The sequence below is a fragment of the Coregonus lavaretus genome (assembly GCF_964263955.1).
Source record: "Coregonus lavaretus genome assembly, contig: HAP1_SCAFFOLD_284, whole genome shotgun sequence".
Lineage (NCBI taxonomy): Eukaryota > Metazoa > Chordata > Actinopteri > Salmoniformes > Salmonidae > Coregonus > Coregonus lavaretus.
In genome coordinates this window covers 569,479-590,122 of record NW_028157808.1, presented here as the reverse complement: position 1 = coordinate 590,122, position 20,644 = coordinate 569,479, and the positions used below count along the sequence as shown (strand labels likewise).

Genomic DNA, 20,644 nt, shown 5'->3' with positions numbered 1-20,644 from the left:
CTCCAGGGAGCTGCAGTTCTGAGGATGCTTTCTGAGTTCCTAACAGAGCCTGTCTTCGCCAGAGGACTCAGTGTGAGTACAGTTACAGTATGTTAACAGTACAATAGAGTCACTCAGTCTGAGTCAGTAACTACAGTACAGTAATCAGAGCCTGTCTTAGTCAGTAACTACAGTACAGTAATCAGAGCCTGTCTTAGTAACTACAGTACAGTAATCAGAGCCTGTCTTAGTAACTACAGTACAGTAATCAGAGCCTGTCTTAGTAACTACAGTACAGTAATCAGAGCCTATATTAGTAACTACAGTACAGTAATCAGAGCCTGTCTTAGTAACTACAGTACAGTAATCAGAGCCTGTCTTAGTAACTACAGTACAGTAATCAGAGCCTGTCTTAGTAACTACAGTACAGTAATCAGAGCCTGTCTTAGTAACTACAGTACAGTAATCAGAGCCTGTCTTAGTAACTACAGTACAGTAATCAGAGCCTGTCTTAGTAACTACAGTACAGTAATCAGAGCCTGTCTTAGTAACTACAGTACAGTAATCAGAGCCTGTCTTAGTAACTACAGTACAGTAATCAGAGCCTGTCTTAGTAACTACAGTACAGTAATCAGAGCCTGTCTTAGTAACTACAGTACAGTAATCAGAGCCTGTCTTAGTAACTACAGTACAGTAATCAGAGCCTGTCTTAGTAACTACAGTACAGTAATCAGAGCCTGTCTTAGTAACTACAGTACAGTAATCAGAGCCTGTCTTAGTAACTACAGTACAGTAATCCGAGCCTGTCTTAGTAACTACAGTACAGTAATCAGAGCCTGTCTTAGTAACTACAGTACAGTAATCAGAGCCTGTCTTAGTAACTACAGTACAGTAATCAGAGCCTGTCTTAGTAACTACAGTACAGTAATCAAAGCCTGTCTTAGTAACTACAGTACAGTAATCAGAGCCTGTCTTAGTAACTACAGTACAGTAATCCGAGCCTGTCTTAGTAACTACAGTACAGTAATCAGAGCCTGTCTTAGTAACTACAGTACAGTAATCAGAGCCTGTCTTAGTAACTACAGTACAGTAATCAGAGCCTGTCTTAGTAACTACAGTACAGTAATCAGAGCCTGTCTTAGTAACTACAGTACAGTAATCAGAGCCTGTCTTAGTAACTACAGTACAGTAATCAGAGCCTGTCTTAGTAACTACAGTACAGTAATCAGAGCCTGTCTTAGTAACTACAGTAGAGTAATCAGAGCCTGTCTTAGTAACTACAGTAGAGTAATCAGAGCCTGTCTTAGTAACTACAGTAGAGTAATCAGAGCCTGTCTTAGTAACTACAGTAGAGTAATCAGAGCCTGTCTTAGTAACTACAGTAGAGTAATCAGAGCCTGTCTTAGTAACTACAGTACAGTAATCAGAGCCTGTCTTAGTAACTACAGTACAGTAATCAGAGCCTGTCTTAGTAACTACAGTACAGTAATCAGAGCCTGTCTTAGTAACTACAGTACAGTAATCAAAGCCTGTCTTAGTAACTACAGTACAGTAATCAGAGCCTGTCTTAGTAACTACAGTACAGTAATCAGAGCCTGTCTTAGTAACTACAGTACAGTAATCAGAGCCTGTCTTAGTAACTACAGTACAGTAATCAGAGCCTGTCTTAGTAACTACAGTACAGTAATCAGAGCCTGTCTTAGTAACTACAGTACAGTAATCAGAGCCTGTCTTAGTAACTACAGTACAGTAATCAGAGCCTGTCTTAGTAACTACAGTACAGTAATCAGAGCCTGTCTTAGTAACTACAGTACAGTAATCAGAGCCTGTCTTAGTGACTACAGTACAGTAATCAGAGCCTGTCTTAGTAACTACAGTACAGTAATCAGAGCCTGTCTTAGTAACTACAGTACAGTAATCAGAGCCTGTCTTAGTAACTACAGTACAGTAATCAGAGCCTGTCTTAGTAACTACAGTACAGTAATCAGAGCCTGTCTTAGTAACTACAGTACAGTAATCAGAGCCTGTCTTAGTGAGTAACTACAGTACAGTAATCAGAGCCTGTCTTAGTAACTACAGTACAGTAATCAGAGCCTGTCTTAGTAACTACAGTACAGTAATCAGAGCCTGTCTTAGTAACTACAGTACAGTAATCAGAGCCTGTCTTAGTAACTCTCTCTCTCTCTCTCTCTCTCTCTCTCTCTCTGTCTCTCTCTCTCTCTCTCTCTCTCTCTCACTCTCTCTCTCTCTCTGTAGTCGTACCTGAATGAGTTTGCCTTCAACAACACAGTGTATTCAGATCTCTGGGATCATCTTCAGAAAGTAAGTCCCATTTTCTACCATGGATAGAGTATGATAAATATACCTCTATACTATTTCTCTATTATTAAATTTTCGATCTACAATTTACTTACTGCTAAAATGAATATTCAATATCATTGGGTAACGTTTGTGTGGAAAACCCCCTGTGGTTAAAATGTGTCTTGAAGGACCGTAGAGATGGGTCCACCTCTTACAGGGTGCCTGTGGTTAAAATGTGTCTTGAAGGACCGTAGAGATGGGTCCACCTCTTACAGGGTGCCTGTGGTTAAAATGTGTCTTGAAGGACCGTAGAGATGGGTCCACCTCTTACAGGGTGCCTGTGGTTAAAATGTGTCTTGAAGGACCGTAGAGATGGGTCCACCTCTTACAGGGTGCCTGTGGTTAAAATGTGTCTTGAAGGACCGTAGAGATGGGTCCACCTCTTACAGGGTGCCTGTGGTTAAAATGTGTCTTGAAGGACCGTAGAGATGGGTCCACCTCTTACAGGGTGCCTGTGGTTAAAATGTGTCTTGAAGGACCGTAGAGATGGGTCCACCTCTTACAGGGTGCCTGTGGTTAAAATGTGTCTTGAAGGACCGTAGAGATGGGTCCACCTCTTACAGGGTGAAAACCCCCTGTGGTTAAAATGCGTCTTGAAGGACCGTAGAGATGGGTCCACCTCTTACAGGGTGAAAACCCCCTGTGGTTAAAATGTGTCTTGAAGGACCGTAGAGATGGGTCCACCTCTTACAGGGTGCCTGTGGTTAAAATGTGTCTTGAAGGACCGTAGAGATGGGTCCACCTCTTACAGGGTGCCTGTGGTTAAAATGTGTCTTGAAGGACCGTAGAGATGGGTCCACCTCTTACAGGGTGCCTGTGGTTAAAATGCGTCTTGAAGGACCGTAGAGATGGGTCCACCTCTTACAGGGTGCCTGTGGTTAAAATGCGTCTTGAAGGACCGTAGAGATGGGTCCACCTCTTACAGGGTGCCTGTGGTTAAAATGTGTCTTGAAGGACCGTAGAGATGGGTCCACCTCTTACAGGGTGCCTGTGGTTAAAATGCGTCTTGAAGGACCGTAGAGATGGGTCCACCTCTTACAGGGTGCCTGTGGTTAAAATGTGTCTTGAAGGACCGTAGAGATGGGTCCACCTCTTACAGGGTGAAAACCCCCTGTGGTTAAAATGTGTCTTGAAGGACCGTAGAGATGGGTCCACCTCTTACAGGGTGAAAACCCCCTGTGGTTAAAATGTGTCTTGAAGGACCGTAGAGATGGGTCCACCTCTTACAGGGTGAAAACCCCCTGTGGTTAAAATGTGTCTTGAAGGACCGTAGAGATGGGTCCACCTCTTACAGGGTGAAAACCCCCTGTGGTTAAAATGTGTCTTGAAGGACCGTAGAGATGGGTCCATCTCTTACAGGGTGAAAACCCCCTGTGGTTAAAAAGTGTCTTGAAGGACCGTAGAGATGGGTCCACCTCTTACAGGGTGCCTGTGGTTAAAATGTGTCTTGAATGACCGTAGAGATGGGTCCACCTCTTACAGGGTGCCTGTGGTTAAAATGTGTCTTGAATGACCGTAGAGATGGGTCCACCTCTTACAGGGTGAAAACCCCCTGTGGTTAAAATGTGTCTTGAAGGACCGTAGAGATGGGTCCACCTCTTACAGGGTGAAAACCCCCTGTGGTTAAAATGCGTCTTGAAGGACCGTAGAGATGGGTCCACCTCTTACAGGGTGAAAACCCCCTGTGGTTAAAATGCGTCTTGAAGGACCGTAGAGATGGGTCCACCTCTTACAGGGTGCCTGTGGTTAAAATGTGTCTTGAAGGACCGTAGAGATGGGTCCACCTCTTACAGGGTGCCTGTGGTTAAAATGCGTCTTGAAGGACCGTAGAGATGGGTCCACCTCTTACAGGGTGCCTGTGGTTAAAATGTGTCTTGAAGGACCGTAGAGATGGGTCCACCTCTTACAGGGTGCCTGTGGTTAAAATGTGTCTTGAAGGACCGTAGAGATGGGTCCACCTCTTACAGGGTGCCTGTGGTTAAAATGTGTCTTGAAGGACCGTAGAGATGGGTCCACCTCTTACAGGGTGCCTGTGGTTAAAATGCGTCTTGAAGGACCGTAGAGATGGGTCCACCTCTTACAGGGTGCCTGTGGTTAAAATGTGTCTTGAAGGACCGTAGAGATGGGTCCACCTCTTACAGGGTGCCTGTGGTTAAAATGTGTCTTGAAGGACCGTAGAGATGGGTCCACCTCTTACAGGGTGCCTGTGGTTAAAATGCGTCTTGAAGGACCGTAGAGATGGGTCCACCTCTTACAGGGTGAAAACCCCCTGTGGTTAAAATGTGTCTTGAAGGACCGTAGAGATGGGTCCACCTCTTACAGGGTGAAAACCCCCTGTGGTTAAAATGTGTCTTGAAGGACCGTAGAGATGGGTCCACCTCTTACAGGGTGAAAACCCCCTGTGGTTAAAATGTGTCTTGAAGGACCGTAGAGATGGGTCCACCTCTTACAGGGTGCCTGTGGTTAAAATGTGTCTTGAAGGACCGTAGAGATGGGTCCACCTCTTACAGGGTGCCTGTGGTTAAAATGTGTCTTGAAGGACCGTAGAGATGGGTCCACCTCTTACAGGGTGCCTGTGGTTAAAATGTGTCTTGAAGGACCGAAGAGATGGGTCCACCTCTTACAGGGTGCCTGTGGTTAAAATGTGTCTTGAAGGACCGTAGAGATGGGTCCACCTCTTACAGGGTGCCTGTGGTTAAAATGTGTCTTGAAGGACCGTAGAGATGGGTCCACCTCTTACAGGGTGAAAACCCCCTGTGGTTAAAATGTGTCTTGAAGGACCGTAGAGATGGGTCCACCTCTTACAGGGTGAAAACCCCCTGTGGTTAAAATGTGTCTTGAAGGACCGTAGAGATGGGTCCACCTCTTACAGGGTGGCTGTGGTTAAAATGTGTCTTGAAGGACCGTAGAGATGGGTCCACCTCTTACAGGGTGCCTGTGGTTAAAATGTGTCTTGAAGGACCGTAGAGATGGGTCCACCTCTTACAGGGTGAAAACCCCCTGTGGTTAAAATGTGTCTTGAAGGACCGTAGAGATGGGTCCACCTCTTACAGGGTGCCTGTGGTTAAAATGCGTCTTGAAGGACCGTAGAGATGGGTCCACCTCTTACAGGGTGCCTGTGGTTAAAATGTGTCTTGAAGGACCGTAGAGATGGGTCCACCTCTTACAGGGTGAAAACCCCCTGTGGTTAAAATGTGTCTTGAAGGACCGTAGAGATGGGTCCACCTCTTACAGGGTGCCTGTGGTTAAAATGTGTCTTGAAGGACCGTAGAGATGGGTCCACCTCTTTCAGGGTGGCTGTGGTTAAAATGTGTCTTGAAGGACCGTAGAGATGGGTCCACCTCTTACAGGGTGAAAACCCCCTGTGGTTAAAATGTGTCTTGAAGGACCGTAGAGATGGGTCCACCTCTTACAGGGTGCCTGTGGTTAAAATGTGTCTTGAAGGACCGTAGAGATGGGTCCACCTCTTACAGGGTGCCTGTGGTTAAAATGCGTCTTGAAGGACCGTAGAGATGGGTCCACCTCTTACAGGGTGAAAACCCCCTGTGGTTAAAATGTGTCTTGAAGGACCGTAGAGATGGGTCCACCTCTTACAGGGTGCCTGTGGTTAAAATGTGTCTTGAAGGACCGTAGAGATGGGTCCACCTCTTACAGGGTGCCTGTGGTTAAAATGTGTCTTGAAAGACCGTAGAGATGGGTCCACCTCTTACAGGGTGCCTGTGGTTAAAATGTGTCTTGAAGGACCGTAGAGATGGGTCCACCTCTTACAGGGTGCCTGTGGTTAAAATGCGTCTTGAAGGATCGTAGAGATGGGTCCACCTCTTACAGGTTGCCTGTGGTTAAAATGCGTCTTGAAGGACCGTAGAGATGGGTCCACCTCTTACAGGGTGGCTGTGGTTAAAATGCGTCTTGAAGGACCGTAGAGATGGGTCCACCTCTTACAGGTTGCCTGTGGTTAAAATGCGTCTTGAAGGACCGTAGAGATGGGTTCACCTCTTACAGGGTGCCTGTGGTTAAAATGCGTCTTGAAGGACCGTAGAGATGGGTCCACCTCTTACAGGGTGAAAACCCCCTGTGGTTAAAATGTGTCTTGAAGGACCGTAGAGATGGGTCCACCTCTTACAGGGTGCCTGTGGTTAAAATGTGTCTTGAAGGACCGTAGAGATGGGTCCACCTCTTACAGGGTGCCTGTGGTTAAAATGTGTCTTGAAGGACCGTAGAGATGGGTCCACCTCTTACAGGGTGCCTGTGGTTAAAATGTGTCTTGAAGGACCGTAGAGATGGGTCCACCTCTTACAGGGTGCCTGTGGTTAAAATGTGTCTTGAAGGACCGTAGAGATGGGTCCACCTCTTACAGGTTGCCTGTGGTTAAAATGCGTCTTGAAGGACCGTAGAGATGGGTCCACCTCTTACAGGGTGAAAACCCCCTGTGGTTAAAATGTGTCTTGAAGGACCGTAGAGATGGGTCCACCTCTTACAGGGTGAAAACCCCCTGTGGTTAAAATGTGTCTTGAAGGACCGTAGAGATGGGTCCCCCTCTTACAGGGTGCCTGTGGTTAAAATGTGTCTTGAAGGACCGTAGAGATGGGTCCACCTCTATCATTGTGTGTGTTAAGGTGTTATGTGTTTAATCCTCTGACAGGCTGTCATCACCACTCCAGGGATGAGTCTACCTCACACAGTGCATGACATCATGAACCGCTGGATCCTTCAGATGGGCTTCCCAGTGGTTACCATAGATACGGCCACGGGACACATTACCCAGAAGCACTTCCTCCTGGACCCTGACTCTGTAGTGGACAGACCCTCTCCATACAAGTTACCATTCTTCTTGATCTCAGTTCTGTGATGCTGTTTTACCGTAGACCAGGGTGGCAGGTAGCCTGGTTAGTACTGCCTGGGGTTAAGGAAGGGTTAGTACAGCCTGGGGTTAAGGAAGGGTTAGTACAGCCTGGGGTTAAGGAAGGGTTAGTACAGCCTGGGGTTAAGGAAGGGTTAGTACAGCCTGGGGTTAAGGAAGGGTTAGTACAGCCTGGGGTTAAGGAAGGGTTAGTACAGCCTGGGGTTAAGGAAGGGTTAGTACAGCCTGGGGTTAAGGAAGGGTTAGTACAGCCTGGGGTTAAGGAAGGGTTAGTACAGCCTGGGGTTAAGGAAGGGTTAGTACAGCCTGGGGTTAAGGAAGGGTTAGTACAGCCTGGGGTTAAGGAAGGGTTAGTACAGCCTGGGGTTAAGGAAGGGTTAGTACAGCCTGGGGTTAAGGAAGGGTTAGTACAGCCTGGGGTTACGGAAGGGTTAGTACAGCCTGGGGTTAAGGAAGGGTTAGTACAGCCTGGGGTTAAGGAAGGGTTAGTACAGCCTGGGGTTAAGGAAGGGTTAGTACAGCCTGGGGTTAAGGAAGGGTTAGGACAGCCTGGGGTTAAGGAAGGGTTAGTACAGCCTGGGGTTAAGGAAGGGTTAGGACAGCCTGGGGTTAAGGAAGGGTTAGTACAGCCTGGGGTTAAGGAAGGGTTAGTACAGCCTGGGGTTAAGGAAGGGTTAGTACAGCCTGGGGTGAGGGAAGGGTTAGTACAGCCTGGGGTTAAGGAAGGGTTAGTACAGCCTGGGGTTAAGGAAGGGTTAGTACAGCCTGGGGTTACGGAAGGGTTAATATAGCCTGGGTGTCCAACAATAAGGTCATGATGATAAACCCCAAAATAATGTTGAATTCAGTCACCTGACCATCCTGTTCTATGCTTGTTTAGTTACACCTGGTTGGTCCCCATCAAATGGATGAAGGGAGGAGTGGAGAGAGAGCAACACTGGCTTCTTCAGAAAACAGGTACTTCTAATGCTATTGTTTGTGTCAAATGAAGACCTGCATGGGTGTCAGTGGAAGATGGACCTGGACTATTGAATAGGTCCAGGTCCATATCATGTTATTGTACATCAGTACAGTGTGGTCTGTGTTCAATCCTAACCTGAGACCAGGGTTGCAAAATTCTGGTAACTTTCTTAAAAATCCCCTGTTTTCCAGAAATCCTGGTTGGAAGATTCATGGAATTTCTAGGGAATAACCAGGAAATCCAGGAATCCTCTAACCAGGATTTTCTGGAAAACCAGTGAATTTAGTGAAAGCTGGCGGAATGTTGCAAGCCTAGCTGAGCCCAGTGTGTTTTGGTTCTCCCCCAGACAGACACCTCCCCATGAGAACAGCAGGATCTGACTGGCTTCTGGCCAACCTCAACGTGTCTGGCTACTACAGGGTTAACTACGACATGGACAACTGGGAACGACTCCTCAACCAGCTCACCACAGACCACACAGTCAGCAGATGTTATTATTCCACTGTTATTGTGGATATTACCTATCACAATATGATTCCATATGACGCAACATAACATCACAACTTCTGTGTGCAGGTCATACCTTTAATCAACAGAGCTCAGATAGTGGACGATGCCTTCAATCTGGCCAGGTAAAGCTCTTTCTAAGTTGAGCTAATGTCCCACACGTTCTGTATTTCCTGGTGAACTTTGTGGAAGCTGGAAGCTGATGTAGTTGAGCTGTGTGACATGATGTAGTTGAGCTGGCATGATGTAGTTGAGTTGGCATGATGTAGTTGAGCTGTGTGGCATGATGTAGTTGAGCTGTGTGTCATGATGTAGTTGAGTTGGCATGATGTAGTTGAGCTGTGTGGCATGATGTAGTTGAGTTGGCATGATGTAGTTGAGCTGTGTGGCATGATGTAGTTGAGCTGTGTGGCATGATGTAGTTGAGCTGTGTGGCATGATGTAGTTGAGTTGGCATGATGTAGTTGAGCTGTGTGTCATGATGTAGTTGAGCTGTGTGGCATGATGTAGTTGAGCTGTGTGACATGATGTAGTTGAGCTGTGTGACATGATGTAGTTGAGCTGTGTGACATGATGTAGTTGAGCTGTGTGACATGATGTAGTTGAGCTGTGTGACATGATGTAGTTGAGCTGTGTGACATGATGTAGTTGAGCTGTGTGTCATGATGTAGTTGAGCTGTGTGACATGATGTAGTTGAGCTGGCTTGATGTAGTTGAGCTGTGTGACATGATGTAGTTGAGCTGTGTGACATGATGTAGTTGAGCTGGCTTGATGTAGTTGAGCTGTGTGACATGATGTAGTTGAGCTGTGTGACATGATGTAGTTGAGCTGTGTGGCATGATGTAGTTGAGCTGGCTTGATGTAGTTGAGCTGTGTGACATGATGTAGTTGAGCTGTGTGGCATGATGTAGTTGAGCTGGCTTGATGTAGTTGAGCTGTGTGACATGATGTAGTTGAGCTGTGTGACATGATGTAGTTGAGCTGTGTGGCATGATGTAGTTGAGCTGTGTGGCATGATGTAGTTGAGCTGTGTGACATGATGTTGTTGAGCTGTGTGACATGATGTAGTTGAGCTGTGTGACATGATGTAGTTGAGCTGTGTGGCATGATGTAGTTGAGCTGTGTGTCATGATGTAGTTGAGTTGGCATGATGTAGTTGAGCTGTGTGGCATGATGTAGTTGAGTTGGCATGATGTAGTTGAGCTGTGTGGCATGATGTAGTTGAGCTGTGTGTCATGATGTAGTTGAGCTGTGTGTCATGATGTAGTTGAGCTGTGTGACATGATGTAGTTGAGCTGTGTGACATGATGTAGTTGAGCTGTGTGACATGATGTAGTTGAGCTGTGTGGCATGATGTAGTTGAGCTGTGTGACATGATGTAGTTGAGCTGTGTGGCATGATGTAGTTGAGTTGGCATGATGTAGTTGAGCTGTGTGACATGATGTAGTTGAGTTGGCATGATGTAGTTGAGCTGTGTGTCATGATGTAGTTGAGCTGTGTGACATGATGTAGTTGAGCTGTGTGACATGATGTAGTTGAGCTGTGTGGCTTGATGTAGTTGAGCTGTGTGGCATGATGTAGTTGAGCTGTGTGGCTTGATGTAGTTGAGCTGTGTGACATGATGTAGTTGAGCTGTGTGGCATGATGTAGTTGAGCTGTGTGACATGATGTAGTTGAGCTGTGTGGCATGATGTAGTTGAGCTGTGTGACATGATGTAGTTGAGCTGGCATGATGTAGTTGAGCTGTGTGACATGATGTAGTTGAGCTGTGTGGCATGATGTAGTTGAGCTGTGTGACATGATGTAGTTGAGCTGTGTGGCATGATGTAGTTGAGCTGTGTGACATGATGTAGTTGAGCTGTGTGGCATGATGTAGTTGAGTTGGCATGATGTAGTTGAGCTGTGTGACATGATGTAGTTGAGCTGTGTGACATGATGTAGTTGAGCTGGCATGATGTAGTTGAGCTGGCATGATGTAGTTGAGCTGTGTGGCATGATGTAGTTGAGCTGGCATGATGTAGTTGAGCTGTGTGGCATGATGTAGTTGAGCTGGCATGATGTAGTTGAGCTGTGTGACATGATGTAGTTGAGCTGTGTGACATGATGTAGTTGAGCTGTGTGGCATGATGTAGTTGAGCTGTGTGACATGATGTAGTTGAGCTGGCATGATGTAGTTGAGCTGGCATGATGTAGTTGAGCTGTGTGGCATGATGTAGTTGAGCTGTGTGGCATGATGTAGTTGAGCTGTGTGGCATGATGTAGTTGAGCTGGCATGATGTAGTTGAGCTGTGTGGCATGATGTAGTTGAGCTGTGTGGCATGATGTAGTTGAGCTGTGTGACATGATGTAGTTGAGCTGTGTGGCATGATGTAGTTGAGCTGTGTGGCATGATGTAGTTGAGCTGGCATGATGTAGTTGAGCTGTGTGGCATGATGTAGTTGAGCTGTGTGACATGATGTAGTTGAGCTGGCATGATGTAGTTGAGCTGTGTGGCATGATGTAGTTGAGCTGTGTGACATGATGTAGTTGAGCTGGCATGATGTAGTTGAGCTGGCATGATGTAGTTGAGCTGTGTGGCATGATGTAGTTGAGCTGTGTGGCATGATGTAGTTGAGCTGTGTGGCATGATGTAGTTGAGCTGGCATGATGTAGTTGAGCTGTGTGGCATGATGTAGTTGAGCTGTGTGACATGATGTAGTTGAGCTGTGTGGCATGATGTAGTTGAGCTGTGTGGCATGATGTAGTTGAGCTGGCATGATGTAGTTGAGCTGTGTGGCATGATGTAGTTGAGCTGTGTGGCATGATGTAGTTGAGCTGTGTGACATGATGTAGTTGAGCTGTGTGGCATGATGTAGTTGAGCTGTGTGACATGATGTAGTTGAGCTGTGTGACATGATGTAGTTGAGCTGTGTGGCATGATGTAGTTGAGCTGTGTGGCATGATGTAGTTGAGCTGTGTGGCATGATGTAGTTGAGCTGTGTGACATGATGTAGTTGAGCTGTGTGACATGATGTAGTTGAGCTGTGTGGCATGATGTAGTTGAGCTGTGTGGCATGATGTAGTTGAGCTGTGTGGCATGATGTAGTTGAGCTGTGTGACATGATGTAGTTGTGATGTCATGTTGTTGTGTGTTTCCAGGGCCAAGGTGATCAACACCACATTAGCTCTGAGGACCACCAGGTAACTAGAATAATATATTCTACTATACAGATTATAATATATTCTACTATACAGATTATAATATATTCTACTATACAGATTATAATATATTCTACTATACAGATTATAATATATTCTACTATACAGATTATAATATATTCTACTATACAGATTATAATATATTCTACTATACAGATTATAATATATTCTACTATACAGATTATAATATATTCTACTATACAGATGATATATTACCAAGTACCTTTCTCAGGAGAGAGACTACATCCCCTGGTAGTCAGCTCTTATATTATATATGATATATTACCAGGTACCTGTCTCAGGAGAGAGACTACATCCCCTGGGAGTCAGCACTCAGGAATCTCAACTACTACATCCTCATGTTCGACCGTGGACAGGCATACGGGGTGCTACAGGTGGGTTCTTATTATAATATAATATATCAGGCATACGGGGTGCTACAGGTGGGTTCTTACTATAATATAATATATCAGGCATACGGGGTGCTACAGGTGGGTTCTTATTATAATATAATATATCAGGCATACGGGGTGCTACAGGTGGGTTCTTATTATAATATAATATATCAGGCATACGGGGTGCTACAGGTGGGTTCTTATTATAATATAATATATCAGGCATACGGGGTGCTACAGGTGGGTTCTTATTATAATATACTATATCAGGCATACGGGGTGCTACAGGTGGGTTCTTATTATAATATACTATATCAGGCATACGGGGTGCTACAGGTGGGTTCTTATTATAATATAATATATCAGGCATCCGGGGTGCTACAGGTGGGTTCTTATTATAATATAATATATCAGGCATACGGGGTGCTACAGGTGGGTTCTTACTATAATATAATATATCAGGCATACGGGGTGCTACAGGTGGGTTCTTATTATAATATAATATATCAGGCATACGTGGTGCTACAGGTGGGTTCTTATTATAATATAATATATCAGGCATACGGGGTGCTACAGGTGGGTTCTTACTATAATATAATATATCAGGCATACGGGGTGCTACAGGTGGGTTCTTATTACAATATAATATATCAGGCATACGTGGTGCTACAGGTGGGTTCTTATTATAATATAATATATCAGGCATCCGGGGTGCTACAGGTGGGTTCTTATTATAATATAATATATCAGGCATACGGGGTGCTACAGGTGGGTTCTTACTATAATATAATATATCAGGCATACGGGGTGCTACAGGTGGGTTCTTATTATAATATAATATATCAGGCATACGGGGTGCTACAGGTGGGTTCTTACTATAATATAATATATCAGGCATACGGGGTGCTACAGGTGGGGTTCTTATTATAATATACTATATCAGGCATGCGGGGTGCTACAGGTGAGTTCTTATTATAATATAATATATCAGGCATACGGGGTGCTACAGGTGGGTTCTTATTATAATATAATATATCAGGCATACGGGGTGCTACAGGTGGGTTCTTACTATAATATAATATATCAGGCATACGGGGTGCTACAGGTGGGTTCTTATTATAATATAATATATCAGGCATACGGGGTGCTACAGGTGGGTTCTTATTATAATATAATATATCAGGCATACGGGGTGCTACAGGTGGGTTCTTATTATAATATAATATATCAGGCATACGGGGTGCTACAGGTGGGTTCTTATTATAATATAATATATCAGGCATACGGGGTGCTACAGGTGGGTTCTTATTATAATATAATATATCAGGCATCCGGGGTGCTACAGGTGGGTTCTTACTATAATATAATATATCAGGCATACGGGGTGCTACAGGTGGGTTCTTACTATAATATAATATATCATATATTGTGTCTGTTATATAACATACTGTACTGGGATCTGTTTGTCTCTTAGGCTTACCTGAAGATGAAGATCACCCCCCTGTTTGAGCACTTCAGGACGATCACGGATGATTGGACCAGAGTCCCCACCGGACACAACGACCAGTAACAACACTGCTTTTCAAATGAAATGTTATTTTAAACCAATTAAGATACATCATTTTATTTCTTTTATGTTGCTTTTCTTACAACAGTATATAAACTTTATTGGTCTGTTTTCAAAAGTAGTGCACTACATAGGGAATAGTGTGCTATTTAGAATGAACTAGATATGATCATAATGTGTTGTGGGCCATTCCACAGCCCTGTCCCTCTTGTCCCCTATCTCTCAGGTACAACCAGATCAACGCCATATCCTTTGCTTGCCGCATGGGAGTGGAGCGCTGCAGGGCTCTCACCAGCGCCTGGTTCAGAGAGTGGATGCTGAACCCAGACCACAACCCGTGAGTACGAAGCACAATTATTTGGGTTGCAAAATTCCGGGAACTTTCTCAAAATTCCTCGGTTTTCCAGAAATCCCAGTTGGAAGATTCCTGGAATCAGGAGGGAACAAGCAGGAAAACCGGGAATCCTTCAACGGGGAAATGAATACCAGAAGTTTGCGACCCTAAGAATGATGTATATAGTTAAGGTGATTGTTTTCCTTCTCTTATTGATGCTAACTTTGTGTTTATTGAACTCTTTATTGACAGGATTCACCCCAACCTGAAGACGACAGTGTACTGTAACGCTATCGCAGCAGGAGGGGTGGAGGAATGGGACTTCGCCTGGCAGATGTTCAAGAACGCCACAGTAGCCACAGAGGCTGCCAAGCTGAGGTCAGCCCTGGCCTGCACTAAGGTCCCCTGGCTGCTGAACAGGTAGCTAACCCTGGCCTGCACTAAGGTCCCCTGGCTGCTGAACAGGGAGCTAACCCTGGCCTGCACTAAGGTCCCCTGGCTGCTGAACAGGTAGCTAACCCTGGCCTGCACTAAGGTCCCCTGGCTGCTGAACAGGTAGCTAACCCTGGCCTGTACTAAGGTCCCCTGGCTGCTGAACAGGGAGCTAACCCTGGCCTGCACTAAGGTCCCCTGGCTGCTGAACAGGTAGCTAACCCTGGCCTGTACTAAGGTCCCCTGGCTGCTGAACAGGTAGGCACAATCTGATCCTCAACAGGAGCTAACACACAGAATCAGTTCATCTTGTGTTTTGTTGAAGAAAAGGACTGGTTTAGTGACCCAAAACACAAAACACTTAAATTGGAGTGATTTACATTTACATTTTACATTTTAGTCATTTAGCAGACGCTCTTATCCAGAGCGACTTACTGTTAGTGAATACATATGTTTTTATACTGGCCCCCCGTGGGAATCGAACCCACAACCCTGGCGTTGCAAACGCCATGCTCTATCAACTGAGCTACATCCCTGCCGGCCATTCCCTCCCCTACCCTGGACGATGCTGGGCCAATTGTGCGACGCCCATGAGTCTCCCGGTCGCGGCCGGCTGCGACAGAGCCTGGAGTGATGATAGACCTTTATCCTGTTAAACTCTGAACGCTTGTTTTGGACACGTTACCGGGTCCCCCAAATTAGTTTTTTTTGTCTGAAAATAGAAAGCCCCTTGTCTTTTTGGAAATCGAACTAAAATCTTACTGCTGGCAGTGTCATAAGAATCTCGCCCCCCATCATTTAAGATCTGCTAGGGTTATTTTAAGATGTCAGACTGATTGCTAGGGTCATTGTAAGATGTCTGGCTGATTGCTAGGGTCATTTTCAGATGTCAGGCTGATTGCTAGGGTCATTTCAGATGTCAGGCTGATTACTAGGGTCATTTTCAGATGTTAGGCTGATTGCTAGGGTCATTTTAAGATGTCAGGCTGATTGCTAGGGTCATTTTCAGATCAGGCTGATTGCTAGGGTCATTTTCAGATCAGGCTGATTGCTAGTGTCATTTCAGATGTCAAGCTGATTTCTAGGGTCATTTCAGATGTCAGGCTGATTGCTGGGGTCTTTTTAAGATGTCAGGCTGATTGCTAGGGTCATTTTAAGATGTCAAGCTGATTGCTAGGGTCATTTTAAGATCTTAGGCTGATTGCTAGGGTCATTTTAAGATGTCAGACTGATTGCTAGGGTCATTGTAAGATGTCAGGCTGATTGCTAGGGTCATTTCAGATGTCAGGCTGATTACTAGGGTCATTTTCAGATGTTAGGCTGATTGCTAGGGTCATTTTAAGATGTCAGGCTGATTGCTAGGGTCATTTTCAGATCAGGCTGATTGCTAGGGTCATTTTCAGATCAGGCTGATTGCTAGTGTCATTTCAGATGTCAAGCTGATTTCTAGGGTCATTTCAGATGTCAGGCTGATTGCTGGGGTCTTTTTAAGATGTCAGGCTGATTGCTAGGGTCATTTTAAGATGTCAAGCTGATTGCTAGGGTCATTTTAAGATCTTAGGCTGATTGCTAGGGTCATTTTAAGATGTCAGACTGATTGCTAGGGTCATTGTAAGATGTCAGGCTGATTGCTAGGGTCATTTCAGATGTCAGGCTGATTGCTAGGGTCATATTCAGATGTCAGGCTGATTGCTAGGGTCATTTTCAGATGTCAGGCTGATTGCTAGGGTCATTTCAGATGTCAGGCTGATTGCTAGGGTCATTTTCAGATGTCAGGCTGATTGCTAGGGTCATTTTCAGATCAGGCTGATTGCTAGGGTCATTTCAGATGTCAAGCTGTTTTCTAGGGTCATTTTCAGATGTCAGGCTGATTGCTAGGGTCATTTCAGATGCCAAGGTGATTGCTAGGGTCATTTCAGATGTCAGGCTGATTGCAAGGGTCATTTCCAGATGTCAGGCTAATTGCTAGGGTCATCTCCAGATGTCAGGCTAATTGCTAGGGTCATTTTAAGATGTCAGGCTGATTGCTAGGGTCATTTTCAGATGTCAGGCTGATTGCTAGGGTCATTTTAAGATGTCAGGCTGATTGCTATGGTCATTTTAAGATGTCAGGCTGATTGTGCCATTTTGGCACAGTTACTCACTCACTTCCCAAAACAGATGCAACTGGTTTCAAGTGGCCAAGACACGTCATGTGATCTCCTACTGCAATCTAGTGGACAAATTGTGAATCAGACAGGGGATATATTTACACCAATGGATAGGTAGAGGCTTCAGACAGGGGATATATTTACACCAATGGATAGATAGAGGCTTCAGACAGGGGATATATTTACACCAATGGATAGGTAGAGGCTTCAGACAGGGGATATATTTACACCAATGGATAGGTAGAGGCTTCAGACAGGGGATATATTTACACCAATGGATAGATAGAGGCTTCAGACAGGGGATATATTTACACCAATGGATAGGTAGAGGCTTCAGACAGGGGATATATTTACACCAATGGATAGGTAGAGGCTTCAGACAGGGGATATATTTACACCAATGGATAGGTAGAGGCTTCAGACAGGGGATATATTTACACCAATGGATAGGTAGAGGCTTCAGACAGGGGATATATTTACACCAATGGATAGGTAGAGGCTTCAGACAGGGGATATATTTACACCAATGGATAGGTAGAGGCTTCAGACAGGGGATATATTTACACCAATGGATAGGTAGAGGCTTCAGACAGGGGATATATTTACACCAATGGATAGGTAGAGGCTTCAGACAGGGGATATATTTACACCAATGGATAGGTAGAGGTTTCAGACAGGGGATATATTTACACCAATGGATAGGTAGAGGCTTCAGACAGGGGATATATTTACACCAATGGATAGGTAGAGGCTTCAGACAGGGGATATATTTACACCAATAGATAGGTAGAGGCTTCAGACAGGGGATATATTTACACCAATGGATAGGTAGAGGCTTCAGACAGGGGATATATTTACACCAATGGATAGGTAGAGGCTTCAGACAGGGGATATATTTACACCAATGGATAGGTAGAGGCTTCAGACAGGGGATATATTTACACCAATGGATAGGTAGAGGCTTCAGACAGGGGATATATTTACACCAATGGATAGGTAGAGGCTTCAGACAGGGGATATATTTACACCAATGGATAGGTAGAGGCTTCAGAAAGGGGATATATTTACACCAATGGATAGGTAGAGGCTTCAGACAGGGGATATATTTACACCAATGGATAGGTAGAGGCTTCAGACAGGGGATATATTTACACCAATGGATAGGTAGAGGCTTCAGACAGGGGATATATTTACACCAATGGATAGATAGAGGCTTCAGACAGGGGATATATTTACACCAATGGATAGGTAGAGGCTTCAGACAGGGGATATATTTACACCAATGGATAGGTAGAGGCTTCAGACAGGGGATATATTTACACCAATGGATAGGTAGAGGCTTCAGACAGGGGATATATTTACACCAATGGATAGGTAGAGGCTTCAGACAGGGGATATATTTACACCAATGGATAGGTAGAGGTTTCAGACAGGGGATATATTTACACCAATGGATAGATAGAGGCTTCAGACAGGGGATATATTTACACCAATGGATAGGTAGAGGCTTCAGACAGGGGATATATTTACACCAATGGATAGGTAGAGGCTTCAGACAGGGGATATATTTACACCAATGGATAGGTAGAGGCTTCAGACAGGGGATATATTTACACCAATGGATAGGTAGAGGCTTCAGACAGGGGATATATTTACACCAATGGATAGGTAGAGGCTTCAGACAGGGGATATATTTACACCAATGGATAGGTAGAGGCTTCAGACAGGGGATATATTTACACCAATGGATAGGTAGAGGCTTCAGACAGGGGATATATTTACACCAATGGATAGGTAGAGGCTTCAGACAGGGGATATATTTACACCAATGGATAGGTAGAGGCTTCAGACAGGGGATATATTTACACCAATGGATAGGTAGAGGCTTCAGACAGGGGATATATTTACACCAATGGATAGGTAGAGGCTTCAGACAGGGGATATATTTACACCAATGGATAGGTAGAGGCTTCAGACAGGGGATATATTTACACCAATGGATAGGTAGAGGCTTCAGACAGGGGATATATTTACACCAATGGATAGGTAGAGGCTTCAGACAGGGGATATATTTACACCAATGGATAGGTAGAGGCTTCAGACAGGGGATATATTTACACCAATGGATAGGTAGAGGCTTCAGACAGGGGATATATTTACACCAATGGATAGGTAGAGGCTTCAGACAGGGGATATATTTACACCAATGGATAGGTAGAGGCTTCAGACAGGGGATATATTTACACCAATGGATAGGTAGAGGCTTCAGACAGGGGATATATTTACACCAATGGATAGGTAGAGGCTTCAGACAGGGGATATATTTACACCAATGGATAGGTAGAGGCTTCAGACAGGGGATATATTTACACCAATGGATAGGTAGAGGCTTCAGACAGGGGATATATTTACACCAATGGATAGGTAGAGGCTTCAGACAGGGGATATATTTACACCAATGGATAGGTAGAGGCTTCAGACAGGGGATATATTTACACCAATGGATAGGTAGAGGCTTCAGACAGGGGATATATTTACACCAATGGATAGGTAGAGGCTTCAGACAGGGGATATATTTACACCAATGGATAGGTAGAGGCTTCAGACAGGGGATATATTTACACCAATGGATAGGTAGAGGCTTCAGACAGGGGATATATTTACACCAATGGATAGGTAGAGGCTTCAGACAGGGGATATATTTACACCAATGGATAGGTAGAGGCTTCAGACAGGGGATATATTTACACCAATGGATAGGTAGAGGCTTCAGACAGGGGATATATTTACACCAATGGATAGGTAGAGGCTTCAGACAGGGGATATATTTACACCAATGGATAGGTAGAGGCTTCAGACAGGGGATATATTTACACCAATGGATAGGTAGAGGCTTCAGACAGGGGATATATTTACACCAATGGATAGGTAGAGGCTTCAGACAGGGGATATATTTACACCAATGGATAGGTAGAGGCTTCAGACAGGGGATATATTTACACCAATGGATAGGTAGAGGCTTCAGACAGGGGATATATTTACACCAATGGATAGGTAGAGGCTTCAGACAGGGGATATATTTACACCAATGGATAGGTAGAGGCTTCAGACAGGGGATATATTTACACCAATGGATAGGTAGAGGCTTCAGACAGGGGATATATTTACACCAATGGATAGGTAGAGGCTTCAGACAGGGGATATATTTACACCAATGGATAGGTAGAGGCTTCAGACAGGGGATATATTTACACCAATGGATAGGTAGAGGCTTCAGACAGGGGATATATTTACACCAATGGATAGGTAGAGGCTTCAGACAGGGGATATATTTACACCAATGGATAGGTAGAGGCTTCAGACAGGGGATATATTTACACCAATGGATAGGTAGAGGCTTCAGACAGGGGATATATTTACACCAATGGATAGGTAGAGGCTTCAGACAGGGGATATATTTACACCAATGGATAGGTAGAGGCTTCAGACAGGGGATATATTTACACCAATGGATAGGTAGAGGCTTCAGACAGGGGATATATTTACACCAATGGATAGGTAGAGGCTTCAGACAGGGGATATATTTACACCAATGGATAGGTAGAGGCTTCAGACAGGGGATATATTTACACCAATGGATAGGTAGAGGCTTCAGACAGGGGATATATTTACACCAATGGATAGGTAGAGGCTTCAGACAGGGGATATATTTACACCAATGGATAGGTAGAGGCTTCAGACAGGGGATATATTTACACCAATGGATAGGTAGAGGCTTCAGACAGGGGATATATTTACACCAATGGATAGATAGAGGCTTCAGACAGGGGATATATTTACACCAATGGATAGGTAGAGGCTTCAGACAGGGGATATATTTACACCAATGGATAGGTAG

At 44.7% G+C, this 20,644-nt stretch overlaps 1 protein-coding gene across 1 annotated transcript in view; it reads left to right on the top strand.

Moving 5' to 3' along the window:
• Positions 1-10: 10 nt before the first annotated feature.
• LOC311124909 (aminopeptidase N-like) overlaps positions 11-20,644 on the top strand; it is a 28,774-nt gene continuing 8,140 nt past the window's right edge. Inside the window, exons 1-11 of the mRNA XM_084199006.1 lie at positions 11-72; positions 2,236-2,301; positions 6,983-7,158; positions 8,082-8,158; positions 8,509-8,642; positions 8,739-8,794; positions 11,809-11,850; positions 12,158-12,263; positions 13,738-13,829; positions 14,057-14,167; positions 14,417-14,584. Of these exons, the coding sequence (XP_084055132.1) occupies positions 25-72; positions 2,236-2,301; positions 6,983-7,158; positions 8,082-8,158; positions 8,509-8,642; positions 8,739-8,794; positions 11,809-11,850; positions 12,158-12,263; positions 13,738-13,829; positions 14,057-14,167; positions 14,417-14,584 (1,076 nt within the window). The 5' untranslated portion in view covers positions 11-24. The remainder of the gene's footprint in view (positions 73-2,235; positions 2,302-6,982; positions 7,159-8,081; positions 8,159-8,508; positions 8,643-8,738; positions 8,795-11,808; positions 11,851-12,157; positions 12,264-13,737; positions 13,830-14,056; positions 14,168-14,416; positions 14,585-20,644) is intronic.